The following is a 27,053-nucleotide window of genomic DNA, read 5'->3' as shown; positions in this document are numbered from 1 at the left end:
GAACTAAAATGACACTCATATTTTCTTTTTTGTAAAAAAGACAGATTTATTTTTCTTTGCCGGGTCTTAGTTACAGCTTGCAAACTCTTAGTTGTGTCATGTGGGATCTAGTTCCCTGACCAGGGATTGAACCTGGGCCCCCTCACTGGGAGTGTTGAAGCACTAGCTACTGGACCACCAGGAGAGTCATGACAATTTGATTTTCTCAATGAGAATATTTTGGTTTTATTTAGCATGAAGTTAAATTATTTTATTTATTCCTGGGCTCATTTCAGAAATATGTATATTACAGCACAGTAATGTCTCTTGCAATATAAAATTCACCTGCCTCATTTTTAAGTTTTTATTTTGTAATAATTATAGATCCACAAGAAATTCCAAAAAGAAAAAAAAAGAGGGGAGTTCCTGTGTACTTTTCCTATATTCCAATGGTGATATTAGATAATAGTAGAATATTTAGTACAGAAAATTGACTTTGGTACAATCCAGAGTTTATTCAGATTTCACCAGTTTTACAAACACTCATTTGTATGTGTGTATATAGCTCTGTGAATTTTATATTGTTAGATTTGTGTAACTGTCACTATCAAGACTGAATTGTTTCACCACAAAGCTGCCAGTTTTAGCTATCTCTTTCTTTCCTCCATACTGTGTGTGACCCTTTATGAGTTTTCCCCCCAACCATAATTCCTTTTAAGTCTACCCGAATTATTGCATGTATCAACAGTTTATTCTGTTTACTGCTGCTCAGTATTTCATAGTATGGATGTACCAACATTTAACTGTTCACTCTTTAAAAGAAAGTTTGGGTAATTTCCAGTTTGGAACTATTACAAATGAAGTTGCTGTGTATGTGTATACAGGTTTTTTTTGAGCATATGGTTTCATGTATCAGGGGTGTGTCCAGGAGTATAAATGCAGGGTTGCATGGTAAGTGCATGTGTAGTTTTAAAAGAAATGGCCCAAATATTTTTGGAGTGACTCTACCATTTTATATCCCACTTAGCAGTGTAAGAGTGTGAGTTAATGTCTCTTGCATCCTTGCCCAGCATTTGGTGGTGTAACTATTTTTAAAATTTTAGCCTTTCTGGTATAGTGATACCTCATTATGTTTTTAACTGGAATTATCCTAATGGCTAATGATTTTAAAATTATTTTCATGTGCTTATTTGCCATCCATATATTTTCAATGAAATGTCCATTCATGTCATTTGCCCATTTTCTAATTGAACTGTTTTATTTTTTTAACTGTTGGACTTTGAGAATTCTTTAATATTCTAGTCTTTTGGATATGTGATTTGCTCATAGTTTTCCCCTTCAGTAGCTTATTTTTTCATCCCCTTAGTAGGTCATGGAGCAAAAGTTTTACTTCTGATGAGGTCCAATTTTTCCTTTTATGGGTCATATATTAAGTGTCAAGTATGGAACCTCTTTGTCTAGCCCTAAGTCTTAAAGAGTTTTCTCATTTTTTTTCCAAAAAGCTTTATAGTTTTAACATTTAAGTTCATGTTTTCACCTATGTTTGACCCAGTTGCTTCAGCACCTTTTGTTTAAAAGGCTGTCTTTCCCCTATTGAATTACTTTTGTACCTTTGTTAAAAATCAGTTTGACTTGTTTTGGTGTATTCTAGAATGTCTGTTCTGTGATCTATGTGTCTATCCCTCCACCAGTACCACACTGTGTTGCAAATATCAATGTAGGTAGACTTTATTCTTTTTCAAAACTGTCCTTTTCTTTTGCCTTTCCATTCCGCATAAATTTTAGAATATGCTTGTCCTTGTCTACAAAAAAACCTTGCTAGATTTTTATGAGAATTATGTTAAATTTATAGATCAGTTTAGGAAGAATTGACTTTTTTATGTTGAGCCTTCTCACCTTTGAATATGGTATGTTTCCCCATTTATTTCGGTCTTTCTTTTACCAGGCATTTGATAACTTTTATCATACTGATCCTGTACATGTTTTCTTTGGAGTGATTATAAATGGTATTGTGTTTTGAATTTCTTTTCTGTTTTTTAATACCAAGCAAGAATTCAGCAAAATAGAACTCTACAATGTGTCTTTTGAAGCTCTGGTCCTTTCAGCTTACTCCTACCACTAATATTACTTAGTGCTTTAAAAAATTGAAGTAAAAACAGAATATTTAGTTTTATTAGTCCATCTTTCCATTTTACCCCAATGTAGAAATAATCCCTTTTATGTCTAATCATTATTGCCACTTGTAAACTAAGATTGGAGAGTTGTTGCTTGCTTTATTGATAAGGGAGTTCATTTCACTGTTGGATAAAAGATTCTCACTGTTCACTTTGCTGTTGGTTCATGGCCATTGAAGACCTCTTTTTCCCTGCCCTGCATTTTCTCACCTTCTTCTCGATGCAGGAATCTAGTATCCATGATGTGCTCATTCTCAAATGCCATCATCTTAGGTCTGGATTCTTTATTCTGTCATTCTCCCAGATACACATTAAGTGTATGTATATCCAGTGTCCAGTGACACAAACCCAGACACCTGAAAGGGACGGTAGTGCAGAACCAGAAAGGTGCCTAAGGAATTCCACTAGTCTGTGGGGGAAAAGTGACTTGTCTAAATGGTATGAAGGAAATCACCAATAATATATCAACCTTCACTAAGCACTAGATTCTTTTATTTGCTCTTTTAACTGAATTTTAAGATGTAACTTAAAATACTTCTACAAAGGAGGGAAATGGAGTTGTTTTCTTTTTTAAATATTTATTTGACTATGTTGAGTCTTAGTTGTAGCATATGAGATCTCTGATCTTGGTTATGGCATGTGAATGCTTAGTTACAGCATGTGGGATCTCAGTTCCCTGACCAGGCATTGAACCCTGGTCCCTGCACTTGGAGCACAGTCTTAGCCACTGAAGTCCTGAAACTGGAGTTTTGATTTCCCAAGTTCACCCAGTTAGCAAATGGTCCAAGGATAATGTAGACTCCAGAATCCCAAATTGTGTTAATTAAGATTCAGGAACCAAATTCTAATCCTAAACAATCAATTTTTGTAATAGGGTAGAAGAGTGGAACGAGCTTTCTGAGAACTTATTTAGCATTCCAGACTCTCAGAACTGAATCTTTGCCTGGTTTGAGTACCTTTGAGTACCTCTTAGTTACAATACATGTTTTGGCAGCAGCAGAACAAGTACATATACAAACAGAACTCTACTGAAGGGTAGAATGATTCACAGTAAAAAGTGCAGAGAGGTATGGGTTTTCAAACGGAAGAGAGCACACTTTTAAGATGAAATTAATGAAGGCTTTAAAGATTAGACAGTATTTATAATGACTGGTAGATAAATAAGACATTCTTTGATTGTAATTTTTATTATATATACTCAGCACAGTATTCAATGCTCATTTAATATGGCTGTGTCTGTTCATAAGTATAAAGCATTTGAGCAACACTAATTGTGCATTATTAAATTTCAACTGAAAAAACCATTACGTGGTGAATCAATATCTTTGAAAATTTCAGATAAAAGAATTTTCTTTGGGGAAGCATACAATGATAGGTATTCAAGTTTTGTCAATTTTAGGACATAACAATACTTGAGAAGGATAAACATACCTAAAATAAAATGACATTTCAGTTTATACTTTATTTCAATACTATTTCAACCACTTATTATCTTGACATTCACAGAAAACCAATCATTAAGGATCCAAATGCAAATCATAGTGAAATTCTAGGCCTTAGTTAAATGTTTTAGTATTTTAGAAGTTTATATGAGTAAAAAGTAAAGATAAGCTGTCAAGTGACAGTTTACTCACTTTTAGCATAATTTTAATGTCAAAACTTAATACTACACTAAAACCAGATGATGCAGATAAACAATAAGCTTTTAGAAATATTAAAGAATTTAGTTCTTTGCATACAAATTTTACTCTATGGTTAATACAGGTAACATGCTTCTTAAATAATCTGTTTTAACTTTGTCTATAAAAATAAAATTGTCCTCAATATCCCTAAATTCTTTGTTTTCTAAATAAGGCCATTATTATATAATAGGAAGTTACTGAATCAAAGGTTTAAAAAATCAGTGGCACAAATCAAATGCAGATGATGTAACGAATCCATTGTTAGGTAAAGAATCAGAGCACAGCAAGTACAGTGACCAGCCACACAGAAGAGGTAGAATTCTTAGTCACAGTTTTATAGAAAAGGTGCAGTAGTTTTTATCTGTACTGTTTTATCAGCTAAAGTACTTTACGTTCGCTTCTCATTATTAGTTCATCAGAAGAGGAAAAAGCTCTTTCTAAGCAAAAGTCTTCCTGGCCCTTGTTTTGCATATGTTAAAGGGGCTACTCCTGTACACTTAAAAGCATTTGCTTAGCCAATTAAAGGAAATCACCTAAACATGGCATTTATCTCATTTTTAAAAAGCCTCAGAGTTTGAACTAAGTTTCTATTCTCCCAAGAAGAATAGAGGGAAATATATAAGATGGAGGGAAATATCTCTCATTTTGTACCACTTGATTATAAATTATAGATGAAACCATCATTGTCTCTGGATATTATTATTGCTTATTAAGAATTCAGCAGTACTAACCAACTGTACTCAGGTTTATCAGCTGATTGTTTTTAACTCTTATATTACAAGTGGGTATAACCTAAAAATTCTGTTTAATTCATTATACTAGTACTTGATTAAGACATGACGGCAAAGATTATACTATAGGGTTGTTCACATATTGAGTGTTGAAACTTCTGTAGGTTTTCAATTTTTATTTGAATGCCAATAAATAAAGTGATCAGAAAGGTCATTTTATGAAAATTACAATAAAAACTAATAAATATTTATACTAGTAGGGCTTATACCATATTATACCTAAATACTTATAAATGATAATTTAAAACAATTGTTTAAAAATAAAACCTACAGTTTTCTAACAATTAACTGGAAATTAATCTCATGGTTTATATTAGGATTGAGTGATTATGATAAGCCAGATTCCAGATACTTATAGTTTAAGTAAACTTAATTTTGATAAGATAGTCTCGTTTCCCTAAATTCTTTAATATTGACTTTTTTTTTTATGATTTTTGAGAACTCACGATATTTACTTAACATTAGGTCCAAATTCTTTTAGCAATATTTCCATCACACTGCTGGTATTAATATATCATCCAAGTCAGTAAATACATTAAAACTAATGTAACACTGTTGATAATATAAAAATAAAGTGATTTCCTCTCATTTAATTTAAAAATCCTATATCTTAGTTAACTATTAGAGAGAATGTATCCTTCTAGAAATTGGGAACGATCTTTATTCACTTCAAAGAGAAAATCTGTCCTATTTTTGATAAGTATGCTCTTAGTATTTTTAAGAATTATTCAAAAAGTCAGCTTTTGGGAATGTAGGCTAGGTATATAAAACTAATACTTTTTGTTAATATTTTAATATATTTGGTTATAAAAAATCCCACATACCTTTTTTTCACAGCTGTGTTTCTATATACATTTAGGAGATACATATGTAAAAAAGAGAAAAGTTGAGTTTTTGTTTTCTAAGGATATCCATGATTAGATAATTCTCATATGATTTATAACTTGATATACTGAAAAACTTCTACAATTAATTTGTAATTGCCACATTTACAAAGAAACTTCTGGGTAACAATCTTCTAAAAACATTGTTCAGTGTTACATTTAGGCCTAAAAAGTTCATTTGTTTAAATCACCTAATGACATTTGCACAACTTTTGCAAACTTAGGAAACTACTGTTATTAACATGGCTTCATTCATTTATACCTGCACAATATTTGCAATACACTTAAGTACAATTGGAACAATAAGATTACTTGCACAGATGAAAGTTAAGCCTTTCCTTTCATATTAAAATTATACTTATTTCACACTTAATGGTAATGCCTGAAAATGTTTTGGAAAAAACTTAATTGTCTTGACTGTAACAGTTTATTGCATTTTTCTGCCCCTTTTTGTGAATGTTAAGTACTCTGGAATTTTAAGTTCTACTTTTCCTCTTATCTTCAAATAGACTTTTTAGCATATACACTTGAATGGCTGACACTACAACCATTACCACTAAATTAACCATAGACCAGAAATTGACTCTATCAAAGTTGCTTTCTTGTATGTTTCGGTCACGTGCTTCAAATGCTCTAAGCAGAGTTTGGATGTGACCACTTTTGCTTAGTCTGGACTTGATGCTGTTGATAGACTCCTGGAGATAAATAAAATAATTTTATTGTAAAAGAATGTTCAGTAATTTTAAGTTAATTTAAAACTGTGCTTCACTGTACTCTTACTAGTTTAATATCCAAAAACAATTTTAATTAAGGGGTAGGTACTACTTAAGATTTACCTAAAGATCTTTACTACATAAAGTTTATGTAATAGTTATCATGATATATTTAAATTATTGTTTATAATTATTCTAAAAGAGAACAAAGCTACTAGGAATTGAAAATACTTTGAAAATACATTTCAGTACTACAGTGCCAGTAATTTTACATACATTATCTTGTTAGCCCTAACAACCATAAGAAATGTTTTTATTAAAGAAACGTTCCAAGATTACATTCATAAAACAAGCTTACCGAGATGCAGTCTGAGTTGCACATCTGAAAAAAATTTTTTTAGTAGGGTCCTGGTGAGAAGTGATTTAAAAACTATAAAAGGTTTACATGAATATAAGGTAAAATTGAGATCAGAAATTATGTTAAACTATTGATGGCATAAGTAAGAAAATAACAGAAACAGATTTTCCTGTATAGTCACCTTACTTAAAATCCTCATTTAAAAGCAAAAAATATACACAAAATTTCAGAGTGCTCTGCTAAGCCTACGAAACTACAAAGTAGTATATCTGTCACATATGTGTATTTGTAAAGCAATGGTAATCTAGTAATGCAAATATTTTCCAGAAACATGAGATTGAGATCCCCATGTGAAAAGACCATGCATAGTTCTTTTTAATATCAGATGATGACAGTCAAGTATAAAATTGTTTATTCAAGTTTGCTGCTATGATAAAAAATTTTGATGGGGGAGTGTAAATGGAAAAACTCCTGAAAGACACTTTATTTTTCTTTAACAAAGACTAAGTATTTTAAGCCATGTTTAAATCTGAACTTTCTGGTCATTTTGTTTAATTGTGAATGAAGTCAATTTCTTGAGAATTCAGTGAAGTATTAATACTAATACAATTTACAACTACTTGTATTTTGTACTTGTTGGCAATATAAATTTAAAATGGAAGAATATATTAATATGATTGAGATTTTTTAAATTAGTGGGAAAAAGACTGGATTTCTATCCATAGTAGTGAGACTATGGATGCATCATTTCCATTTTAAGCCAGTTCCTTATCTACGAGATCGAATAAAAGGGGAAAGGGAGTTTGGAGCTGGACTAATGATAACTAAGTCTTCTTCTGAATCTCAAATTCAACTGAATTCAGTATACATATGAGATGATGAGATCAAAATTGTCATGGTAAGTATTCCTGGTAATCAAGCTTAATCGTTTCAGTTTGTAGTCACAGTTAACACCAATGGTAAAGGTAAGAAAACTAACACTGTGTGCTAGATGCTGTTTTAAGTGTTTATAGATAGGCCGTATCACCATTCATCCCCACAACTCTAGAGGTGGTACCCCAAGGGGATAGGACACCACGGCTTAGAAGGCTTGGTCACTAAGGAATTACACATACGATATGATCATTTAACTTTCCGACTTAGCTAACTGATCTTACAATATGTCTCTTCTTTTATAATTTGATAGTTTTCTTAAGAAACCTCAACATGATCACACTGTAAAACATGATCACAATATCACACTATTAAAAAAACAGTTCAGGTTATGAGTATGAGAGTTATATATAACAGTTTCAAATTTGGAATAATAACATTATTTTTCCTACAGAAAGTTCTGTAACAGGTATATATGCTGTTTATAAATATTGCTGAATAAATTCTATCATTTGATTACATCTAGTTGTGGCTGAAGGGTAATGACCTTTCTCCCCAACACTGGCAATATAATCATTAGTAAATGGGTTCATATACATGCATATTTCTTTATGCATGTTTATGATAAATAAAGCATAAAGCAATTCAAGCAAAGAAGCTTTTACTCCTGAGGGTAGTGGCAGTTTCTGATAACTACTAGGTTTGGCTGAGTTATGTTAACAGTGTTCCCCAAATTAATCAAGTGATACCAAATCTCACGTTATAAAATCTGTTATGGGGGACAATTCCTGTATATTTTAAGTGTTTAAAAATTGCTCAATTTTGTGTGCAAGCATTCTGCAGATCATTACAATCCTCTGTTTGAACATACTAAGTTCTGTAGTTAGGAGCATGTGTTCAAATTTGAGTTTCCCTCTCTGGTTCTGTGACAATTACCAAATATCCCTAATCCTTAATTTTCCTCATTGGAAAATGGAGTGGATAATCCTCACAGAATTAAGTAAGGATTAGGTAAGAGAATGTAGATAATACCTAACTCAGTGCCTATCACATGGTAAAAGTCTCTAGATGTTGTAACTTTTTATTATTTTATTCTAAAAAAAAAAAAACAAACTATACTGACCAGAATGTCCTCCAGTTTCATATCCAGCATATCTGTGCCAGTAATGTATTTCTTCCAGTCCTCTTGTTCTTGCTCCTGTTCTCCCATATTATCCAGGATTAATTCAAAGAAAATCACCTTCTCAGAAATGGTGCTGAATGTATTGTCAAAGCAGAACATGTAATCACCAACTTCAGTCTCTATCCTGTATTAAAAAAAGAAACTGTCCTCAGTTATCTGTACTTCCATCTGGGATCAAAGAAAAACTATTGTAAAAGAAGAAATAACATGATTTATAATTGGAGAGCTTACTGACAGACCTCCGTAGTATTGAAAGATAACTTCTTTAAAGCAGTAACCTGAAAATAGATATTCACGTACTTGCAATTTAAATGTGCTTAACACTGGAGCAGGATTAAAAACCTAGATAGGATACCTCAGAGTGAACCTTAATATTTATGTATTATTTAAAGTAGTTTATAATGAGTTCAACTCATATGGAAACATCACTACAGACCTCCACTTTTGAGATTAATTTGTAAAGTGAGATTTTTTTTTTTAATTTTCAAAACCAATGGATTTTCCTAAATGCTTCATTCTAGGCCCCTCTGGATTAAGTACATAATTATAATACAGTTTACAAATATTAGGAATGAGTTCAGTGGCAAAGAACAAGAGCATTACTCATAGTGGCATTACCTTTACTGAATAAATGCCACTCGTAACTTAAACGATCTTGATCTTCACATTAAAGATTACTGGCCTAGGCAGAGTTAATTTAGCAAAATCATTTTCTAATAATTTTTTTGTGGAGAAAAGTTTTAACAAACTATTTACACAGGCTAATGACATTTACTACTGCTGGCCACAAAAACAACAAAGTTCAACAAAGGTTTTGTTGTGACTATTCACGAAGGTTGGTCTAAATTGGAAGTTTCCTTATCCAGTATGCTGGATCGCTTAAATTTTGGGGTAGATTACATCATTTTCTATAGCCTTCTGAGCAACATGTGATTCTCATCTTTTAAGCCATCTCCATCTCTCCCCCCATCCCTTATTTCTGACCTAGGTTTGTTTGGCATAACATGTAAATAGCAATGTGATTTGATTTTAGCATATATCACTATTAATAAAAATAGCCAGTACTTAAATACCTCTTCATAATTTACACACTGCTTTCACACATTGTTTTTAATCCTTGTCATCCTATTTGAAAGTAAGCATAATTGACCTTTTCAAGGCAAGTAAAGTAAGGTTCACATAGACACAAGTTTCTTGCCCCCGATCACATAGCCTGTTCTAAGCATAGATGAAGCTTGAACTTTTGACCTTCAGTTAATTGATCTTTCTACAATACTGCTAGAAGCCTTCTGTATTCTTTGCAGTGTCCTTAATTATGACATACCTTCCCTGGTATGACATACCTTCCCTGTACTTCCCTGGTAGTCCATGTTTAGAATCCATCTACTAATGTAGGGCACCTGGGTTCAATCCCTGGTCTGGGCAGATTTCACATGCCACGTAGCACCTAAGCTTGTGCATCACAACTACCGAGCCTGCACGCTCTAGAGCCTGTGCTTTGCAACAAGAGAAGCTACCGCAATGAGAAAGAAGCCCGAGCACAGCAATGAAGAGTAGCCCACAAGTAGCAAAAGCCGGTGCACAGCAATGACGACTCAGCACAGCCAAAAATTAAATAATTTTTTGAAAAGTTAATATAGCTAAAGATGAAATTTCCTTTTAGTTTTTAGAAAGTAGATTTGTAAATTTGGTATAGTGATTAAGAGTGAGTTGCTGACTGGTTTTAAATCCTGGCTTTGCTATTCGTTAGCTGTGTAACCTGCAGCACTTTACTTAACTGCTCTATGCCTCAATTCCTTCATTGTTAAGATGACAGTAAGGACCATTGGGAAGAATAAAAAAAAAAATTAATACATGTAAAGTGCTTAGAACAGTGACCTGACATATCAAAAGAACTCTTATAAACTCATTCTTTTTTCCCAATGGTTTAATGAGAGATAATTCTATGGGGTCACTCACCTAGAGCCAGACATGCTGCAGTGTGAAGTCAAGTGGGCCCTAGGAATCATTACTACAAAGCTAGTGGAGGTGAGGAAATTTCACCTGAGCTGTTTAAAATCCTAAATGATGATGCTGTTAAAGTCCTGCACTCAATAGGTCAGCATATTTGGAAAACTCAACAGGGGCCACATGACTGAAAAAGGTCAGTTTTTTCCAATTTAAAGGGCAATGCCAAACTACTGTACAGCTGCACTCATTTTACATGCTAGTAAGTTTATGCTCAAAATCCTTCATGCTAGGTTTCAGCAGTATATGAACTCAGAAAGTCCAGATGTACAAGCTGGGTTTCAAAGAGGCAGAGGAACCAGAGATCAAATTGCTAATATTGTTGGATCATAGAGATATCAAGAGAATTACAGAAGAACATCTACTTCTGCTTCACTGACTACACTGAAGCCTTTTTTGTAGATGACAACAAACTGGAAATTTCTTAAACAGCTAGGAGTATCAGACCACCTTACCAGTCTCCTGAGAAACCTGTATGTGAGTCAAGAAACAATAGTTAGAACCGGACATGGAACAAGTGGTGGGTTCAATATTGGGAAAGGAGTATGACAAGACTATATATTGTCACCCTGCTTATTTAAGTTTTAAGCAGAGTACATCATGTGAAATGCCAAGCTAGATGAATCACAAAGCTGGAATCAAGATTGCCAAGAGAAGTATAAACCTCAGATATGCAGATGATACCACTCTTCAGATGACAGAAAGTGAAGAGGAACTAAAGAGTCTCTTGATGAAGGAGAAAGAGGAGAGTGAAAAAGCTGGCTTAAAACTCTATTCATAAAACTAAGATCATGGCATCCAGGCCATTACTTCATGGCAAAGAGATGGGGGAAAAGTTGGAAAGAAATAGTGACAGATTTTCACTACTTTGGCTCCAAAAGCACTGGGAATGGTGACTGCAGCCATGAAATTAAAAGACACTCGCTTCTTGGAAGGAAAGCTATGACAAACCTAGACAGCATATTAAAAAGCAGAGACATCAATTTGCTAACAGAGGTTTGTATAGTCAAAGCTATGGTTTTTCCAGTAGTCATGTACGGATGTGAGAGTTGGACCATAATCAAGGCTGAGTGCCGAAGAATTGATGCTTTCAAATTGTGGTGCCGGAGAAGACTCTTGAGAGTCCCCTGGACTGCAAAGAGCTCAAACCAGTCAATCCTAAAGGAAATCAACCCTGAAAATTCATTGGAAGGACTGATACTGAAGCTTCAATACTTTGGCCACCTGATGCAAAGAGCTGACTCACTGGAAAAGACCCTGATGCTCGGAAAGATTGAAGGCAAAAGAAGGGAGCGGCAGAGGATGAGACAGTTAGATGGCATCATTGACTCAATAGCCATGAATATGAGCAAACTCTGGGAGGGAGTAGAGGACAGAGGAGCCTGGTCACAAAGAGTTGGACAACTTAGCGACTGAACAACAATTCTTTCCAAGAAAGCAGTAACATACCTTTCCCCCCCTAATCTCTAAATGAAAGCAGAAAATGGGAGAGTAATTAAAATGGACAGAAATTCTATACATTTTATATATTCTGAAATTTAAAGATGAACTTCATTTTTGGCTCTTGTTCATATACCTATCAAAGAGAAAGCATAGTTAATTCTGGTATAGCCACCTTAACTGACTTAAAATTACCACTTCTGATTTTATTTATCAGTAGTTTATGCAATTTTTTTTTTAGAACTCTGCATAGGTAAAATGGCATTTTTGAAAGCACACTAAAATGAGTATCTTAGAAGACTATAGTTGAGACATTTTCCCACCTCGTTCACTCATACATGTATTCATATTTACTGAGTAACAATTATATGCCAGGTACTTTGGTTAACAAAGACCAGTGATTATAAATAGCTAGTACTTACATAGTGCTATGTGCTAGAGATGTTCTAAGCACTGTATAGTAGAAGCAAGAATTTTGGTTCATTCTGCTTCCTCCTAATAAACGTATATGCCTGCAGTCTTATTTAACTTCTCTAAGCCTCCTCTAAGTCTGTAAAATGGGAATTGGAGAATCAACGAATCTATCTCTCACAGTGGGTTGGAATGATTAGTTTCAGTTCAGTTCAGTTCAGTTCAGTCGCTCAGTCGTGTCCGACTCTTTGTGACCCCATGAATCGCAGCACGCCAGGCCTCCCTGTCCCTCACCAACTCCCGGAGTTCACTCAAACTCACGTCCATCGAGTCCGTGATGCCATCCAGCCATCTCATCCTCTGTTGTCCCCTTCTCCTCCTGCCCCCAATCCCTCCCAGCATCAGAGTCTTTTCCAATGAGTCAACTCTTCGCATGAGGTGGCCAAAGTACTGGAGTTTCAGCTTTAGCATCATTCCTTCCAAAGAAATCCCAGGGCTGATCTTCAGAATGGACTGGTTGGATCTCCTTGCAGTCCAAGGGACTCTCAAGAGTCTTCTCCAACACCACAGTTCAAAAGCATCAATTCTTCGGTGCTCAGCCTTCTTCACAGTCCAACTCTCACATCCATACACGACTACTTGAAAAACCATAGCCTTGACTAGACGGACCTTAGTTGGCAAAGTAATGTCTCTGCTTTTGAATATGCTGTCTAGGTTGGTCATACTTTTTCTTCCAAGGAGTAAGCCTCTTTTAATTTCATGGCTGTAGTCACCATCTGCAGTGATTTTGGAGCCCCAAAAAATAAAGTCTGACACTGTTTCCACTGTTTCCCCATCTATTTCCCATGAAGTGATGGGACCAGATGCCATGATCTTCGTTTTCTCAATGTTGAGCTTTAAGCCAACTTTTTCACTCCTCTTTTACTTTCATCAAGAGGCTTTTTAGTTCCTCTTCACTTTCTGCCATAAGGGTGGTGTCATCTGCATATCTGAGGTAATTGATATTTCTCCCGGCAATCTTGATTCCAGCTTGTGTTTCTTCCAGTCCAGCATTTTTCATGATGTACTCTGCATAGAAGTTAAATAAGCAGGGTGACAATATACAGCCTTGACGTACTCCTGTTCCTATTTGGAACCAGTCTGTTCCATGTCCAGTTCTAACTGTTGCTTCCTGACCTGCATACAGATTTCTCAAGAGGCAGGTCAGGTGGTCTGGTATTCCCATCTCTTTCAGAATTTTCCACAGTTTATTGTGATCCACACAGAAGCATATAAAATGAAAAGTCTAGTTTATGGCAAATATTGGACACTCCATATTTGATTTTCTTATTCCTATACACTCACAGTTTAAACCGAGTAACAATACTGAGTAAACAAAGTGCTACAGTAAAATAATACAATGAAACAGAAACACTGGTGAGATGATAAAAAGAGAAATGAGATACAATATATGGTCTTTTATCAAATTTTAAACTGGGGATTATAAAAAGCATTTTCTATAGGGTTTCCTGTGGTTGGGTCTTTTACTTTCAGGTCTTCTAATTATCTAAAAAGAGTGACATTTGAAGAAAATAAAAATTTACACACACACACATAAACATGTATCACTGTACTATTGTTTTAAGAAAACTACTAGCAAAAATGATATAGCCAGCAGTTCAAGATATATACCTGGAATAGTAATTTATAACAGAAAAAGCCTGTGGTGGCCAGAAAGGCAGGTTTTAAAATGCCTCAGTAGATTGAATGCAGTACCTGTGGTATACTCATCTCATTAATCAAAGCAAAGCAAAAACTCAGTCAAATCAAAAGAAAATACCTAGACAAAAAGATAAAAGATGAATTGATGACACTTTAGTTTAAGACAGATCACCGAAAAGGACTGTTTAAAATGTTCACATGGAATCATTTCATGCTAATATTTAGTATCAAATGTGCTAAATTTCCCTGTTCCCACTGGTATTCAGTTCATGGAACCCAACTAAGAGATTACTTACGTGTGAACTCCATCTGATTTTCTTTGTTCAAAAACTAAGGTTTTTCCTTCTGGAGAAGCAAGATGGAAATCAATATCTAATCCTGCTCCATCTAAAACCTGCAGAAAGGCAAAGAAGAGAAGAGCACATTTTACAAATGCTGAAAATAAAATGTAGATAATATGATGAAAAGATTTCATTTCTAAACCTTAACAAGGGTAAGAAGATCAACACACTCATGTTAGAGCTAGAAAGGAAAGACCATTTTTTTTCATTCCATTCATTTTTGGAACTTGTCCCTTTCTTGCCATTTCCTGCTGCCATCACTTAAATTCAGGTCTTATGAGTATTAATGAAATAATCTCTCTAAAACAGTACCTTCATCGAGAAGCCCTATGGATTAAAAAGAAACACAGAAAGGAGTTCAATTTGTAGACCCTTTTCCTTCAGCAATTTGGGATTTGCTATGTAACTTTTCTGAGTTTGTTTGTAGACCCTTTTCCTTCAGCAATTTGGGATTTGCTATGTAACTTTTCTGAGTTTGTTTCCTCCTCAGTATTAGCAACTTCTCAGCCTGGAACTCAAGACGTTTATGATCTGATTCCAACTGACTTTTTCAACACATCACCTATTATTTCCCAGTATGAATTATGTATTCCAAGTAGGCTGTTTACTTACTGGCCTAATAATAATTCAGCTTGTTCCGTTACAATTTCAAAATGTCCTGATGATGATGATAGCAGCTAACAATTATGGCTTATGACACACATTGTTTGAAGTGCTGTATGTGGATTAATTTATTTCTAACAACAACTCTAAAACGTAGGTTCTATTATTGTTTTCATTTTAGCGAAAACAACCAAAACAAACACCCCTTTCCTCAAGAAAATTTTAAAAACCCTCAAAAAACAGGCACAGAGACGGTTGCCTAAGGTGAGATAGTAAATTAGTGGTATGGTCACAATGTGAATTTAGCAATCTAACTTCAAAGGCTACTGTTTTTCTTATATAACTCCATTTTCTTTTTCTTCATGGCTTTAATGGAATAATAGATTACCTATTCTTGTGCTCTACTTACTGACCAACAGAACTGGTTTCAAGTGGCTAGCTAAATCTGCACAATTCTTTTTCCTCTTTAAATCCCCGTGAAATGAAGAAAAGATAGCAATATAATCCATAACAATACTAGAAATCTAGGAAATCTGTTAACAGATTTGAAGAGTAAGAACTTTCTAGAGATAGTCCACTGAGCAATGAATACATCCAGCTACCAATATCTATTAATCTCAAAATTCTAAAAACAGAAACACCAAATATTTGCTGAAACTGCTGCTGCTGCTGCTAAGTCGCTTCAGTCGTGTCCAACTCTGTGCAACCCCATAGACGGCAGCCCACCAGGCTCCCCCGTCCCTGGGATTCTCCTGGCAAGAAAACGAGTGGGTTGCCATTTCCTTCTCCAGGGTTTCATGTTATACATAGTGTACTAGACAAAAACTGTTCTGCATTTCTTTTTTCTATCTCGTCATCCCACTGCTTTTCTCCCTTTCCTTTTCACTGTGTCCCCAGCATGCAATGAAATCTGTGCATGGGTATTCCATTCTTTGGGGGGCCCAGTGCCGCTCAGCCTGTGGGATCTTAGTTCCCAGTGACTGAACCTAGTTCTTCAGCAGTGAAATCATGGAGTCACAATCACTGGATCACCAGGAAATTCACAGGCGTATTCCAGTTTTAATAAATTCATGTTTTCTCTCAAACTGTTCTCAGAACACATATTCAATCTGCTTGCTTTAATTAAAGCCTAATTCATGGGGTGGCAAAGAGTCGGACATGACTGAGCGACTGAACTGAACTGAACTGAACAGTTAGGTAAGGAAGAGAACCTCCATGCCTGTGAAAGTGAAAATGTTAGTTGCTCAGTTGTGTCCAACTCTTTGCAATCCCATGGAATGTAGCCTGCCAGGCTCTGTCCATTGAATTCTCCAGGATAGAATGCTGGAGTGGGTAGCCATTCCCTTCTCCAGGCGATCTTCCCAATCCAGGGACTGAACCCGGGTTCCTTTGTGGCTCAGATGGTAAAGAATCTGCCTGTAATGCAGGAGACCTAGGTTCAATCCCTGGGTTGGGAAGATCGCTTGGAGAAGGAAATGGCAACCCACTCAAGTATGCTTGCCTGGAGAATTCCATGGACATGTTATTAGCTTTTCTCAGAGGATCAAATTTTGGAAAATAATGTAAACAAATTTAAAAATATGTTTTCTCAGATAAATGTAATAATATATATCCTCAGAAAAATTTAAGAATGTAAAAATCAATAACAGATGAAGATGCTGATATAAAAAATTCTTAGAAAAACCCAAAATGTGATTGCCCAAATAAAGCCCAAATGAATAAAGCCTTAACAACAGCAGAATAACATGGATAGAGTCTAAAAATCAGAGAAAAGGAGCCAAGGAATTCTCAGAACAAAAAAGTATAGATAAGAACAATGCAGGAAATGGTAAGACCTTGTGAAGGACAGAGCTAAAGATTTCAAATAACCACCTAATAAGCATCCTACTGACTTCCAAAGGATTTGAAAAGAACCACCTAGAAACTGAAGTAGTAGTAGAGAACTATAAAATAATAAGAACAGGGATAGCATCAGCATTCTCGCACATACACTAGATGTAAAAATCACATGTAGTCAATGTTCCCAAATAAAATATTATGCAAGAGAAAGCAAAAGATAAAAACCATTTTCTGATATCTAAGGACTCAAAACATTCTAAAATTACTAAAGTTTCTCCTCCAAAACCCCAAAGTCATATCCATTAAATCAAAAAATAAGTGATATGACAAAATTAAGCATAGACTTCGGTAAAGCAAAAGATATTATTGGTAATGACTGGCAGGCTTAAAAGGCATTTAAAAATATACCAGCTAATTTTAAAATACACAAAATACCTATTTAAAATAAACAATACCATAAATCTAAATTAAACTTCCTAATGATTTCAATGGGTCAGGATGAATGAGTCCCATTTTCCCCTGTCTGTCATAGTCTTTCAGTCCCTCAAAGGTATTCTTCAATCTTCTGCCTCAAAGCCTTGGACTGCCACATGCTGTTCTTTTTACCTGTCACCTTGTTCCACCCCCTTATCCCTAGTAAGCTTGATTATTCACAGATCTGAAATCTACTTCTAGGATGCCTTCTTTCAAATCCCAGATAAAATCAAGTCCTTCTATTAAACTTTCTCAAGCTTATACAAGTAGCTTCATAGCAACAGAAATCAGACTGATTATATTCTTCGCAGCCAAAGATGGAGAAGCTCTAACAGTCAGCAAAAACAAGACTGGGAGCTGACTATGGCTCAGACTTAAATTGAAGAAACTGGGGAAAACCACTAGAACATTCAGGTATAACCTAAATCAAATCCCTTATGATTATACAGTGGAAGTGAGAAATAGATTTAAGGGACTAGATCTGATAGACAAAGTGCCTGATGAACTATGGACGGAGGTTCGTGACACTGTACAGGAGACAGGGGTCAAGACCATCCACAAGGAAAAGAAATGAAAAAAAGTAAAATGACTGTCTGAGGAGACCTAACAAATAGCTGTGAAAAGAAGAGAAGCGAAAAGCAAAAGAGAAAAGAAAAGATATACCCATTTGAATGCAGAGTTCCAAAGAATAGCAAGGAGAGATAAGAAAGCCTTCCTCAGGGATCAATGCAAAGAAATAGGAAAACAATAGAATGGGGAAGACTAGAGATCTCTTCAAGAAAATTAGAGATACCAAGGGAACATTTCATGCAAAGATGGGCTCAATAAAGGACAGAAATGGTCTGGACCTAACAGAAGCAGAAAATATTAAGAGGTGGCAAGAATACACAGAAGAACTATACAAAAAAGATCTTCACAACCCAGATAATCACGATGGTGTGATCACTCACCTAGAACCAGACATCCGGGAATGTGAAGTCAAGTGGGCCTTAAAAAGCATCACTTATGAACTAAGCTAGTGGAGGTGATGGAATTCCTATTGAGCTATTTCAAATTCTAAAAGATGATGCTGTGAAAGTGCTGCACTCAATATGCCAGCAAATTTGGAAAACTCAGCAGTGACCACAGGACTGGAAAAGGTCAGTTTCCATTCCAGTCCCAAAGAAAGGCAATGCCAAGCAATGTTCAAACTACCGCAGTTGTACTCATCTCACAAGCTAGTAAAGTAATGCTCAAAATTCTCCAAGCCAGGCTTCAGCAATACGTGAACCGTGAACTTCCAGATGTTCAAGCTGGATTTAGAAAAGGCAGAGGAACCAGAGATCAAATTGCCAACATCTGCTGGATCATGGAAAAAGCAAGAGAGTTCCAGAAAAACATCTACTTCTGCTTTATTGACTATGCCAAAGCCTTTGACTGTGTGAATCACAACAAACTGTGGAAAATTCTGAAAGAGATGGGAATACCAGACCACCTGACCTGCCTCTTGAGAAACCTATATGCAGGTCAGGAAGCAACAGTTAGAACTGGACATGGAACAACAGACTGGTTCCAAATAGAAAAAGGAGTACGTCAAGGCTGTATATTGTCACCCTGCTTATTTAACTTCTATGCAGAGTACATCATGAGAAATGCTGGGCTGGAGGAAGCACAAGCTGGAATCAAGATTGCCGGGAGAAATATCAATAACCTCAGATATGCAGATGACACCACCCTTATGGCAGAAAGTGAAGAGGAACTAAAGAGCCTCTTGATGAAAGTGAAAGAGGAGAGTGAAAAAGTTGGCTTAAAGCTCAACATTCAGAAAACGAAGATCACGGCATCCGGTCCCATCACTTCATGGGAAATAGATGGGAAAACAGTGGAAACAGGGGCTGACTTTATTTTTTGGGGCTCCAAAATCACTGCAGATGGTGACTGCAGCCATGAATTAAAAGACGCTTACTCCTTGGAAGGAAAGTTATCACCAACCTAGATGGCATATTAAAAAGCAGAGACATTACTTTGCCGACTAAAGTCCATCTAGTCAAGGCTATGGTTTTTCAGTAGTCATGTATGGATGTGAGAGTTTGACTATAAAGAAAGCTGAGCACTGAAGAACTGATGCTTTTGAACTGTGGTGTTGGAGAAGACTCTTGCAAGTCTCTTGGACTACAAGGAGATCCCACCAGTCCAGCCTAAAGGAGATCAGTCCTAGGTTTCATTGGAAGGACTGATGTTGAAGCTGAAACTCCAATATTTTGGCTACCTGATGCGAAGAGCTGACTCATTTGAACAGACCCTGATGTTAGGAAAGATTGAAGACAGTAGGAAAAGGGGATGACAGAGGATCAGATGGTTGGATGGCATCACCAACTCAATGGAGAGGACTTTGGGTATACCCTGGGAGTTTGTGATGGTCAGGGAGACCTGGCGTGCTGCAGTTCATGGGGTTGCAAAGAGTCGGACACGACTGAGCAACTGAACTGAACTTGTATTAATTTGATTAACGTCTATCCCCTTACTAGACTGCAAGAGTACACAGAGTATACTATTACTCACCATTGTTTCTACAGTACCTAGCATAAAAGCTTATAGAAACTAAGCACTCAATAATAAAAAATTGAAATGAATGATCTATTTTACTCATAAGATATATATATACTGACATTTAAAAATTTCAAGAACTTAATATATAATGGGACTGGTCAGTTACCCTAAAAGTGTCCTCCCAAACCTGAAAAGTGTGAAATGGTTAAAATTTTTAATATGTCACAGTAAACCAAGGGCAATGTCTAGAAAGTCTGTTACCTGACATTTTAAAAATGAAAACAAAACCGAGTAGCTTGTAGTTATTGGAAAATTAATCACAGAGTTGGAAAATGCAAGGGGTTGAAGATTTCTACCCTCCAAACCCTTGCAACATTGTCTAGGACCACAGACACCAAATGATTTTAATTCTTTCCTTAATCATAACAGTTTAGACAGAATGCTTTAAGGGAACAGTCTTTTTGAGTGCTTAGAGATGCCAAGTACTGATATAAAGCTAACCCACTATATATAAAGCTCAAAAAATGTAAACATAAAAAAGCTAACATATATTGAACTTTTACTCTCTGTCTGGGGTGGTACTGAACACTTATTAACTGTTTCAAATCAACTCTTATTATTATTGTCAATATTTTACAAGTGTGGGGTTAAGTAACTTGCTAAAGGTCACAGAAGTGGTAAGTGCCAGAGTCAAGATTTTGACCTAGGCATTTTTTTCCTGTACAGTTGGAGCTGTTAATCCTAAGAGGTCAGTTGTTTACCTTTATTTATCTATTTTTTTTAGGTCATGCTGGCATCTTAGTTCCATGACCAGGGATCGAACACAAGTCCACTACAGTGGACGCGTGAAGTCATATCCACTGGACTGCCACAGAAGTCCCAATTTTTTTCCTAATACCTGGGTAAATACTGATGAATTGAACAATAAAACTTGTTTCCTTATCTAGACTATTTTTCTAACCCTGTAGTTGGTTTCCTTACCTCTAATTTTGCCGTCCTTAAATCCATATTCCACACTGTAAAACATTTTTGACTGTTACCACATTGCTTAATCTTCAATAGCCCTTATACAGACAAAGGTCAAAGCTACTCAACATAGTACACAAGCTAAGATTCATGATCCAGCCTCCTGATCTCTGCAATCTCTTTTTCTTCTATTCTCACCCTAGACTTTATAGTCTTAAGAGGTCCAGCCCTTAAGATCAGCACTTGTAGTGTCCAGTACATACTGCCCACTGCTAGAACAGTAACACTGTGCATTTTCAGAAATGCCTATTCATTTTGTTCCTTTTCCTAGAATGCCCCTTCTTCCCTGCATTCCTGTTTCACCTAAGCATGTTTCTAGGTTCCTATTTATTTTCTCCAAGAATTCTTTTCTGAAAACCAGAGAAGTCCTTCTCCAACAGCATATAACTGTACTTTATTTTCCAGGCAAGAACACGGGTGGGTTGCCATTTCCTACTCCAGGGGATTTTCCCGACCCAAGGATCCAACTTGCCTCTTCTGAGTCTCCTGCATTGGCAGGCAGATTCTTTACCACTCTTCTACCTGTGAAGCCCCTGTTTATAAGCCAGTAGCCTTTAAATATTAAGATCCCCGAAAGGGGCTCTTTCTTTTGTTTGTTCCCTCCTCTATGTCCTTGCCGCCAGGCATTACTGGCACGTGGTAAAGCTTCAGTAAATTAAGTTTTGAACTGAACTGAAAATCAGGAAATGCTGAGCTCCTGCCTCCGCTTGGCTCACTAACTGTGTAATTTTGGATACTTTATGCTTACCTTATGCATCTATGATGCTGCTGCTTAGTTGCTCAATCGTGTCTGACTCTTTGTGACCCCATGGACTGCAGCCTGCCAGGCTCCTCTGTCCAAGGGGATTCTCCAGGCAAGAATACTAGCATGGGTTGTCACGCCTTCCTCCAGGGGATCTTCCCAACTGAGGGACGGAACCCAGGTCTCTTGCATTGCTGGCAGATTCTTTGTCGTCTGGGCCACCAGGGAAGCCATATTCATCTATAAATAATCTACAGTTTCTGCAGATGAAGATTCTAAATAACTTTATTTTGCTCTAAATGTGACAGTACCTGTTATTGAAGAAGATTCTCTACATCAACTATAAAAAACATCTGATTAAACATTAGGTAACATGAAAAAAATTGAAAGATGAACCACATCGAGGCATTTTTCTTTTTTTGCAGTGCTACCTACAAAAATCGAAATTTGTCCTACTGGAGCTAACGATTTCTTCTAAGAAATTACCCTCTACCAGAGTGACTACATAAATTAAGGCAATTCCCTATAACATCACGCTGTTATTAAAAATAAAATAATGATATGGGAGAAATGCTTAGAATGCTGAAGATTACAAAGCTTTAATATACAATTAGATCTTATTTGGTTTTTAAATAATGAGTATATATATAACTAAGAGGGCTTCCCTGTTGGCTCAGTGGTAAAGAATTCGCCTGCCAAGGCAGGAGATGTTGGTTCAATCCCTGGGTCGGGAAGATCCCCTGGAGAAGGAAATGGCAACCCACTCCAGTACTCTTGCCTAGGAAATCTCATGCACAGAGAAGCCTGGCGGGCTACAGTCCATGGGGTCGTAGGGTCGGAGACAACTTAACCACTGAGCACACGCACAAACACAGACACACACATACAACTGGGAAGGAAATTCACCATTAAACACACCAATAGCCTCTTTCAAAGTATTCCAAAATAGGATTTAGTGATAATCGCATGGTCACAATTCAAAAATCCTTAACTGAAAAAGTAACTATAGATTTATAACACCGAAACTGAGGGTTGGGGGCGGTGATTAAAGCAACTGTCATTTTGTCCAGTGATTAAACAGAACGTGTATTAGGCCTGAATTGTGAAATTTCCGGTACTGGCGCGCGTAGTGGCTAAAAAGACATGGACGAACCTTTAAACAAAGGGAAAACCCACCGACATCACCAGAGCTGGCCTCTTTCCCACCGGAGGAAAAGGGAGAGGGCGGGTAGTCAATTCCAGATCCCGCCTAACTTCTAGTCCCCAATCCCTGGAGAACAGCGCCTCGCGAGCCGGCGCGCAGCTGCCCGGCTTCCGGGCGGCCCTCGCCTCTTTAGCAGCCGGGCGGTCCCCAAAAACTTTCTCAGCGGGTGAGAGGCGACGACGTGCAGTTAGGCTAAAGGAAGGAGGCTGGCTCAACATCTACACTTACTTGGTACTCGATCTCCAGCGAGGCCTTCAGGGGCATGGGCTGGTAGAAACACTCCTTCTGGCCCGCCGGAAGTGTGAACGTGAAGTCGCTGTCTAACGAGGGAGTGAAGCCGGCCGCCCTAGGCAGCAGCAGAGCGGCCAAGAGGACCACGGGGAAGGGTAGCCAGGTCGTATCGCCCATCCCTGCCTGGGCGATCTCGGGCTGGGAAAGGCGTTGAGAGGCGTGGGTTATCGGCGCTTATGCTCCGCTTTTCCTTCCAGGACTCCTCGTGGTTGGCAGGCAAACCTGGAGCCTGAAAAAGCTCCAGGTGAAGGCCTAGGCGGAGGGGTGTTTCTCAGAGAGGGAAACGCCTGTCTACAAAGCGTAGGGACTGAAGGCGGAGCCAGCAGTCCTTTTCCACACCCTCCTAGGTCTTGGTTCCCTCAGGCACCGCGCCAGCGCGGACCGCCTGACACCCAGACCTCCGCAGCTTCGCATGCCGGGCCTCACACCAATGGGCGTCTTGGTGGTAATTGTGGGAAATGTAGTTCTGGGTAGGCAGGCTCGGACTTGCTCTCAGACCACAATCCCCGACAAGCCCCGCGCGTCCGGCGTCGATTCACGCTAACGCTGCGCGGGGGGCGGGGTTGCGGTTGGGGAGGTGCGTTCCCAACGGTTCCCGCGGCGGTTCGAACTCGGCGCAACCGGGATTCCCATAGTGTGTTTGGTGTTCGGCTCTTGGGGCTGGGGAGAGGGTCGTAGGTTTCCGAACGGAGAGGAGAGCGCGGCGTGCGCCGTCGTCGGTGGGTCTCTCTCACAGCTACGACTTGTGGTGAGCGACTGCCCCTGGAGGGTGGAAACTGGCCTGAGGAGGTACAGGTGTTTCCCTCTCGGTTCCCTTGGATGCGCTTAATCTAGTCCTCGCCCTCGCTGCTCACGCTCCTCTGCAGGGTCGCATTTTAGTAGAAGAAAAATCGGGAAGGAAGTTGTTCATGTTTTCCTCCACTGCTTCCAGATGAACGAAGGACCAGTCCTTTCAAACTGAGCATTCTTGATACAGAACAGTACGATATAAAGCCTTGAATGGCTTTCCAAAATGCGGAATCCTTTTCGACTACAGCCCATCTTTTTTACATACAGCGAGTATAATGAACACTTGTTCTTCGGTGTGGTGTGTGTGCCTGTGTATGCCTGCAAACGCATTGTAATTAAGGCCCGAAGATGTCAGGGCCTGTAAGAAACATGATGTGCTTTTTCACGTATGTACAGGCGATGAAGCTAGACTTTTATAACTAAGTTGAAGGGAGGAGAAATGTTTGAGGGTATTAAATGGCCCACTAGGAAAATGAAAATATATTTGCATATCAAACGTTTTCATTGATCCTTTAAAAGGGTGAGAGAATTCTTGGGTTAAAATTTAGATAAACCTGATTCAGTTGAAACAAAATGGCATGTTAGAATTTGCCTAAATTTTCTTTACCCTTCTTCCTTCACCATCCTGTAGGTAACTAGAGTTGCTGGAAAAAAACAGTGGGGACCTGAACCTTTGTTTGGGAGAATCTTCTCATTTAAGCAGAAGCAAATTTTTGGAAACAGAAGAGGGAAGAGGAAAGAAATATTTTCTTTACTAAGATTCCATAGTATATAATTTCGTGCAACAGTTTATTCCAGTAAGATGAAAGTTTTCTTTTTAATCTTCCTCATCTGAGAAATTTTGAGTGTGGAGTAAATTTGTTATTTTAGCTAGGTGAGGGGAAAGAAGGACAGTTTTGTAATCATCGTTTAGTCACTGAAAATATTGGGTTTCTGTAAGTGCCTTAGAGTCCTGACTATAATACACAGGACTCCAAACCTTTTGGAGCTTGAGATGTCGTCAGAATTCTAGAAGGGTGATCAGAAAGAAGCTTCAATGACAAAGGTAAATGGGATCTGGAAGAGGAATGTAATGTAAAGATTATGCAGGAAGATGGAGTAGTAGAGACTGTAAAGCTTTCATTTAAATTATTAATAATATGTCTTAGTACAATGAATAATTATGAATATTAATAATTCATAATTCTGAATGTTAATTATTAGTAATAAAATGTATTATGATTATTTAATGTGCAAAGCTACTTAGTAGAGAATTTCACAACCCTGGAGATACCCATCAGTTGAAGAAACAAAAATTTTTCCTATTTATTTTTGTGAGTTAACCTGCTAAATGTCATTTTGATCTCTGTGGTTGTTATGTGAATGTGAGTATATGGTTTTAAATTTATAGCCATGGTGAATAGAAGGGGATAACCTTTATCTGGTAATAAATTACCTTTAGGAAGATATGAATGTTATGATACCAGTTTTGTCATATGTTCAGAGCTTATAACATGATCAAGTTCAAACACTTCATACTGAAATTAATTTATAATAAATAAGAAAACTGCAGTGTGACATAATTAAAAGATCTTTGTGTCATGATGGCCTAGGTTCAAATCTTGGTTCCACCATTTACAGTTTGTGTGACCTTGAGTAAGTTATTTGGAGAAGGAAATGGCAGCCCACTCCAGTATTTCTTGTTTGGAAAATTACACGAACAGAGGAACCTGGCGGCCTACAGTCCATGGAGTTGGAAAGAGTCAGACGTGATTGAGCACGCGCACAGACGCAAGCAAGTTATTTGGCTCATTCTTAGTTTCTTCATCTTTAACATCAAATAGAAACAGTTTACACACTTCTTAGAAACATTGAAGATGGCTGGAAAAGGGGAATTGTAGTCCCTGGCTTAAATGAAAAATTGATTCATTGAAATTTTGTTGAACTTTCCATTATGGCTTTACCCTGCAGAGAAATTGATTATTGCTGGCTGTTTTGCTTTGTTTAAAATTACCATGAAAGATTTCACAACATTTGAAATAGAAAAATAATAACTTAAGTTTTATTAGTGTGAGAGAATTTTGACTGACATCACAGATTCTTTCAGGCAAGGTACAAGAAATTAATTTCTTTTTTTAAGAAATGGAATCTAGTTCATCAGACTTCTATAATAAAGATAATGAAGAAGAAAGTTTGCTGGCAAATGTTGCTTCCTTAAGACATGAACTGAAGATAACAGAATGGAGTTTGCAGAGTTTAGGGGAAGAGTTATCTAGGTGAGTGAGTAAACTTTATAGAACTCTAACTTAGGACTTTAACTGATGAATGTAAAATTTTTGAATATCATTGTTTGCTGTGTTTCTCGTGTGTCCAGAATAGGGAATAATGCTCCATAATTTAAAAAATAATAATTTTGAATATAGCTTTCAGTTTAGGAAGAAGAACAGAACTATTATAGAAGTATTTACAAATTAAGACCTTTAATATATTAGGACTCAGTATAAAATATATGTGTAGGCTTAACTAATCTTTTATTATCATGACTTTTTTGAATCTTAAGTAACTCTAGCATAGAGGCTCCAGAAACATAGATTGCTAGTTTTAAAACCAATTGTGGTTTATTGAAAATTTAATTGAAATGCCTCAAGTTCCTTTCTGGAATCTGATTTCCAGCAATATTTCAGGTGCTTTTCTATTTTCTTACTTAATATGTAGAAATTTAGAGTAAATACTTAAAAGTATCTAAGAACTAAAATGTACTTTTTCTTTTTTTTTCTAGTGTTAGTCCAAGTGAAAATTCTGATTATGCTCCTAATCTCTCAAGGTCTGAAAGATTCATTTTGGAAGATCTTTCTCATCCTAGCCATCTCGGACTTTTGAATTACTCACCTCATAAAAGAGTTTGTAAAATGCCCAATAGTGGTACTGATTTTCAAAAAAAGCCAAGAGATAAGGTTATCATTTTTAGACCTGCCTACCTAAAAGTAGTTTTAGACCTGCCTATTTAAAATACTTTTTCTCTGAGTTTTTTTTTTCAAAT

General features: G+C 36.9%; 2 protein-coding genes across 4 annotated transcripts in view; one reads left to right on the top strand and one right to left on the bottom strand.

Annotated features, from left to right (window-relative positions):
* Positions 1-23,526, bottom strand: part of TMED5 (transmembrane p24 trafficking protein 5) — an 82,578-nt gene extending 59,052 nt beyond the window's left edge. Inside the window, exons 1-5 of one of the 3 annotated variants that reach the window (XM_052636525.1) lie at positions 23,183-23,526; positions 14,493-14,590; positions 8,578-8,761; positions 6,582-6,605; positions 5,959-6,205 (exon numbers count right to left, since the gene is read on the bottom strand). In XM_052636525.1, coding sequence (XP_052492485.1) covers positions 5,987-6,205; positions 6,582-6,605; positions 8,578-8,761; positions 14,493-14,590; positions 23,183-23,362 — 705 coding nt within the window. In that variant the 5' untranslated portion in view covers positions 23,363-23,526 and the 3' untranslated portion in view covers positions 5,959-5,986. Of the gene's footprint in view, positions 1-5,450; positions 5,472-5,958; positions 6,206-6,581; positions 6,606-8,577; positions 8,762-14,492; positions 14,591-23,182 lie in introns of those variants that run through there. The other 2 variants (XM_052636527.1, XM_052636526.1) reach the window with 2 other exon arrangements.
* A 2,629-nt stretch (positions 23,527-26,155) lies between these two features.
* Positions 26,156-27,053, top strand: part of CCDC18 (coiled-coil domain containing 18) — a 110,983-nt gene continuing 110,085 nt past the window's right edge. The window contains exons 1-2 of the mRNA XM_052638044.1: positions 26,156-26,289; positions 26,793-26,967. Of these exons, the coding sequence (XP_052494004.1) occupies positions 26,156-26,289; positions 26,793-26,967 (309 nt within the window). The remainder of the gene's footprint in view (positions 26,290-26,792; positions 26,968-27,053) is intronic.

This window comes from Budorcas taxicolor, chromosome 3, assembly GCF_023091745.1.
Source record: "Budorcas taxicolor isolate Tak-1 chromosome 3, Takin1.1, whole genome shotgun sequence".
NCBI lineage: Eukaryota > Metazoa > Chordata > Mammalia > Artiodactyla > Bovidae > Budorcas > Budorcas taxicolor.
This window is presented reverse-complemented; position numbering and strand designations above follow the sequence as displayed.